Source organism: Oratosquilla oratoria, chromosome 22 (assembly GCF_046742065.1).
Source record: "Oratosquilla oratoria isolate Oo_2021 chromosome 22, ASM4674206v1, whole genome shotgun sequence".
Taxonomy (NCBI): domain Eukaryota; kingdom Metazoa; phylum Arthropoda; class Malacostraca; order Stomatopoda; family Squillidae; genus Oratosquilla; species Oratosquilla oratoria.
In genome coordinates, this window is record NC_134798.1 from 45,641,688 (window position 1) to 45,647,532 (window position 5,845).

The 5,845-nt window shown below is 47.6% G+C and overlaps 1 protein-coding gene across 1 annotated transcript; it reads left to right on the forward strand.

The window, feature by feature from the left end:
* The first annotated feature begins 2,403 nt into the window (after positions 1 to 2,403).
* LOC143037367 (uncharacterized) lies at positions 2,404 to 5,217 on the forward strand. The gene is made up of 2 exons (XM_076205504.1): positions 2,404 to 2,482; positions 4,198 to 5,217. The coding sequence occupies exons 1-2, from the start codon at positions 2,404 to 2,406 to the stop codon at positions 4,383 to 4,385; spliced, it is 267 nt and encodes an 88-aa protein (XP_076061619.1). The 3' UTR covers positions 4,386 to 5,217.
* The last annotated feature ends 628 nt before the right edge of the window (positions 5,218 to 5,845 follow it).

Below are 5,845 nucleotides of genomic sequence, written 5' to 3' on the forward strand. Positions count from 1 at the left end.
AGGACGAGTAGGAGGAATAGGAAAAGAATGAGGAGGAGGAGGAGGAGTAGAAGTTGGAGGAGGAGGAGGAGAAGCAGGAGGAGTAGAAGGATTAGGAGGAGTAGGAAGAGGAGTAGGAGAGTAGGAGGAGGAGGAGGAGGAGGAGGAGGAGGAGGAGATGAAGGAGGAGGAGATGGAGGAAAGGGTGTATGAGTAGAGGGAATAGTAAGAGTAGGAGTAGGAGGAGAAGGAGTAGGAGGAGTTGGAGGAGGAGTAAGAGATGTAGGAGGAATTGTAGGAGGGGAAGTAGGAGGAGGGGTAGGAAGAAGAATAGGAGTAGGAGGATTACGAGGAGGAGAAGGAGTAGGAGGATTACGAGGATTAGGAGGAGGAGTAGGAGAGTAGGAGGAGGAGTAGGAAAAGGAAGAGGAGTAAGAGAGTAGGAAGAGGAGTAGGAGGAGGGGGAGGAGGAAGAGGAGGAGCAGGCGGAGGAGAAGGAGTAGGAGGAGGAGGAAGAGGAGTAGGAGAGTAGGAGGAGGAATAGGAAAAGGAAGAGGAGTAGGAGGAGGAGTAGGAGGAGTAGGAGGGGGGAGGAAGGCACGAGTTTACATATGCCGAGTGAGCAAGCGAGCCCAACAAGCTTAAGCTTTTAATCATCTCATTAAGTAACTTAACCGATAAAGCTTCTACACCATCCTTCTTCGCCCCCACATCCCCCTTTCTCCCCCCTCATCCCCCTCTTGTCCACCTTCTATCTCCTCCTTCCCTCCCCCTCACATCCCCCCTCTTCGTTTCCCCCTTCCACCTCATCTCCCCCCTCCCCCTCTTCACTTCCCCCTCCCACCTCATCTCCTCCTCCCCCTCCCACCTCTTCACTTTCCCCTCCCTCCTCATCTCCCCCTACCCCTCTTGTCCACTCTCCTCCTCCTCCTCCTCTTCCTTTATCATCTTCTCCATACCACTTTCTCTCCTATTCTTATTTAACTTTTTGTCTTTTTTCTTTCTCCTCTTCTTCTTGTTTCCCTCCTCCCCTTCCTCTCTTCGCGCGTCACCTCCTAGTCCTTTCCTCCTCTTCCTCTTCCTCCTCTTATTCCACTTCTTTATATTCATCTGTCCTCTTCCTCTCTCTTTCTGTTTTCTTCTGCCTTCTCTCTTTCTCTCTCTCTTTTTCTCTTTTTTCGGGGGGGGGGAAGTAAGTTTTGAGTATATGCGGGTAATGAACACGCTAGCCGAGTTTTACAATCTTTCTATATTAATCATTGTCTTTGTTTCTTTTTTTCATTCTTTGCCTTTATTTTTCTTTTGTGTAGTCTCGTCTTTTTTACTTTCTCGGTTCTATTTTTCTTTTATGTACATTTGTCTTTTTTTTCTTTTTTTTTCCATTTCCTGTCTTTTTGTCTTTCTTCTGTTCTATTTTTCTTCTATATTAATTTGTCTTTTTTTGTATCTTTTCATTATCTGTCTTTTCCTGAGTTGTTTTTCTTTTATGTAAAATTGTCTTCTTTGTATTATTTTATTATCTGTCTTTTTATGTGCTATTTTTCTTTCATGTAATTTTTTTTTTTTTTTTTTTTTTTTTTTTTTTTTTTTTTTTTTTTTTTTTTTTTTTTTTTTTTTTTTTTTTTTTTTTTTTTTTTTATGAACCAATAGGTGGTCTGTCGGCCATCTTGCCTTATCGTTGTAATTCATTGTATTTATTCTGGCTCCCGCCGGACGATTTAATTCACCCAAAGATAATCCCCTTAGTTGTGGGTTCGAATCCCGCACAGGAGGGCAAAGGTGACGGCTTCGGCCGTAGCTATTCAGCGCCTCCTGGCGTAGGCTCCTTGTCCTCTTTTTCCTTAATATTGTCCCTTCTTAACCTCCCCCTCCCCTCCTATCTCCCCCTCCCCTCCCCCTCACACACCCCTCTTCATCTTTCCCTCCCCTTCACATCCCCCCTCTTCACTTCTCCCTCTCACCCCATCTCCCCCTCTTCACCTCCCCCTTACCACCCCACTCATTTCCCCCTCACCTCCCCCACCCGCTCACCTCCCCATTCACCTCAGCCCTTCCCACCCTCACCTCCCCCTCTCCACCTTCCCCTCCCCCTTACCTCCCTCGCTTCACTTCCTCCTGCTCTTCACCTCTCCCTCCCCCTCACCTCCCCCTCTCCCTCACCTCCCCCTCCCCCTCACCTCCTCCCCCCCTCCCCCTTTCCCTCACCTCCCCCTCCCCCTCACCTCCTCCTCCCCCTCACCTTCCCCTCTCCACCTCTCCCTCCCTCTCTCCACCTCTCCCTCCCCCTCACCTCCCCCTCTTCACTTCCTCCTGGCCTTCACCTTCCCCTCCCCCTCCCCCTCACCTCCCTCTCTTCATCCCCCCCCTCCCTCTACCCCTTCTAAACTCTCGTTTTTCATTCTTTTTTTAAACATCCGGAAATTAATGGTTCCGGAGCCTCCGGATAGTGTCACGTTACCAGAACCGGAGTACCGGGTACTTGGTCTCTGTCAGAAGCTTTTGGGTAAAGTTAGCGATTCACCTAAAGCACGCTAATGTCGCGCTAAATGTTGTGATTTACCGAAAAATCGCTAATGTTTCGCTAAAATATGCGATTTAGAGAAAACTCGCTATTGTCTCGCTAAACTTTGCAATTAGCGAAAACTCGCTAATGTCTCACTAAGCTTTACGATTTAGCGAAAACTCGCCTATGTCTCACTAAAATTTGCAATTAGCGAAAACTCGCTAATGCCTCGCTAAAATTAGCAATGTAGCGATAACTCTAATGTCTCGCTAAAGTTAGTGGTTATCGGAAACGCTGTAATGTCTCGCTAAAGTTAGAGATATACCGAAAACTTGCCAATCTCTTGTTATAGTTAACGATCTAGCAAAAACTCGCTAAAATCTCGCTAAAGTTAGCGACTTAGCGAAAATTCACTAAACCGCTAGAATGAAATAGGCAATAAATTGTTTACAAATAGGCTTAGTAACCATGTAGTGAGCGCTGAAACTATTGGTTGTTTTAAGAAAAGGTTAGATAACTTTATGGATGGGGATGATAGGTGATAAGGGACATTGAACTACCTAGTGTAGGCCTTAGGGTCTTTTGCAGTCGTCTCCATTCTTATAGGTTCTTAATTGCTGGAACGGTTTCTGGAAAACTGGAAAGAAGCGAAAGTAAACTTGACTTTCCTGAAGTGATGCAAGGAGTGGTCATCACTCCCTCCTCCTCTATCCTCCTTCTCCTCCTCTTCTCTCCTCCTCCTCGTCTTCCTCCTTGTCCTCGTCCTTCTCGTCTTCATCATCATCCTCTTCCTCCTCCTCCTCCTCCTTGTCCTCGTCCTCCTTGTCCTGGTCCTTCTCGTCATCCTCCTCCAAGTCCTCTTCCTTTTCCTCCTCGTCCTCTTCCTTCTCCTCCTCTTTCCCCTCGTCCTCTTCCTTCTCCTCCTCTTTCCCCTCGTCCTCTTCCTTCTCCTCGTTTATATACTCATCCTTCTCCTCGTCCTTCTCGTCCTCCTCCTCCTTGTCCTCGTCCTTCTCGTCATTCTCCTCCTCGTCCTCTTCCTTCTCCTTGTATTTATTCTCCTCCTCGCCATCCTCCTTCTAGTCCTCCTCCTCCTTGTCCTTTTCCTTCTCTTCCTCCTCCTCGTTCTCTTCCATATGCTAGTATCTATTTTCCTCCTCGTCCTCCTCCTTCTCGTCCTCTTCCTCCTCATTGCCCTCGTCCTTCTCATAATCCTCTTCCTTCTCCTCCTCTTCGTCCTCTTCCTTCTCCTCCTCCTCCTCCTCCTCTTCTTTTTCCTCGTATTTATTCTCATCCTCGTCATCTTCCTTCTCTTCCTCCTCCCCGTCCTCTTACACTTTCTCTTTGTACACGTCCTCATTTTCCTCCTCTTTCTTCTCCCCTCTTCTTCCTCGTCCTTCTCCTCTTCCTCGACCTCCTCGCGGATTTGGTCGTCAGGGGAGACTCTTCCGGGGTTTTCTGGGACTCTCCGTCGGAATCCAGGAACAAGAAACGCCTCATCCGGACCTAAAGGTACCCTGAGGTCCGGGAGGGTGGAATGGATGAGGATATGGATGCCTATGAGGATGTGGATGTGGATGAAAAAGGATAAGGATGAATATGTGGATGAGGATAATGATGAGGATAAATATACGGATGAGGATATGGATGAGGGTGGAGTCTGGATGAGAAAGGATAATGATGTGGATGAAGATACGTATGAGGATGAGGATGAGGGTGGGGTGTGGATGAGGATGAGGATGAAGCTGAGGATGAAAATGGGGATGAGAGAGATGTGGATGAGGGTGTGGATGAGAACGAGGATGTGGATGAGAACGAGGATGTGGATGAGAGTGTGGATGAGAACGAGGATGTGGATGAGGGTGTGGATGAGGAGAGGAGGGGAGGAAGAGAAGGAGAATAGGAGGAAGAAAAGGAATAGGAGGGAGGAGGAAAAGGAGTAGGAGGAGGAGGAGGGGATGTAAGAGGAGGAGGAGGAGGAGGAATAGGAGGGAGGAAGAAGAAGGCGTAAGAGGATAGAGGGAGAAGGAAAAGGAAGAAGCAGACAAGAGGAAGAGGAGAAAGCCAAGAAAAAAAAAGAAAAAATCGAAAAAAAAAAAGAAGAGAGAAAAATAAACACACAAAATTGTCCACAAGAAGCAGCTGTTCGAGAGAGGTCAGAGCCCTGTATATCAACCAATTTGGCCTCTCCCCCTCCTTTTCCCCCCTCTCCCCCTCCTTTCCCCCCCTTTTCTCAAAAAAGGAACAATTTGAAAGCATATTCCTGTTGCCAATATCCAGTCACGATGCGATCAGACGAAGGAAAAATAAAAAAATATATAAAAAAATAAGACGAAATCTCGACATCAAAGAGACGGTAGGGGAGGAGGAGGAAGAGGAGGGGAAGCAGGAGGAGGAAGTGGAGGAAGAGGAGGTGGAGGAGGAGGAAAAATAAGAGGAAGGAGGTTATGGTGGCCTAATTGTTAGCTGGCCGAATACCATTTTCATGCCCTTGAACAGAATCCCGTAAAAATAATAAAATAAAAAAGATAAATAAATAGATAGATAAATAAATAAATAAACATCAGCGCCACAACCGTTCCTGTGACGGGTGCACTTCAAGTGCGAATAGCTTACCTTTATCACCAATACAAAGCTTCCTTGATGATATAGTCATATATACAGGTATAGATATAGATAAAGATATAGATGATATGAGAGGAGAGGCTCGAAATCCTCCCTCGCCCATTCTTCAGCTGAATAAAATCACCTGGCGGCACAACGGAGAAAGTCTACGGGTTTAACAGTGTAATGGTCAGACTTCCCTCATGAAGGTCATTGCCCTCGCGAGGAATGTCCGAAGCAAGGGAAGGGAGGAGGAAGGGAAGGGAGAAGGAGGGAGGGAGGAAGAGGGAGGGAAGGCAGGAAGGGAAGGAGGAAGGGAAGGGAGGAAAAGGAAGGAGGGAGGGAGAAGGAGGGGCAAGGAGGAGGAAGGAAAGAGGAGGAGGAAGGGAGGGAGAAGGAAAGGCAAGGAGGAGGAAGGAAAGAGAAGGAGGGAGGGAGGGAGGGGAAGGGAGGGAAATGGGAGAGGCAGGGAGGGGAGGAGGAAGGGAAGGGAGGGAGAAGAAAGATACGGAGTGAAGGGAGGGAGAGAGGGGAGGGAATGGTAAGGGAGGAAGAAGGAGGGAGTTGGAGGGAAAGAAGATTGTTGCTGTCATTGGCTATAGTTTACTAGCGTTTCTATCTGTGTAGACAATCTCGATTCGCTGTCATGCGTAGGGAGAGGAGGAAGGTAAGGAGGGTGAGAGGGAAAAAGTGAGGGAGGGGAAGGAAAGAAGGAGGGAGGGAGGGAGGAAGGACTGAAGAAATGGAGGGATGGAGGGA

What these genes read in the sequence shown, in the direction of transcription:
- LOC143037367 (XM_076205504.1), top strand. Translation starts at nt 2,404, where the DNA reads ATGGTTCCGGAGCCTCCGGATAGTGTCACGTTACCAGAACCGGAGTAC. An exon ending in TCTCTGTCAGAAGCTTTTGG is followed by an intron (nt 2,483 to 4,197) that starts GTAAAGTTAGCG and finishes GATGAGGATGAG; the next exon opens with GGTGGGGTGTGGATGAGGAT.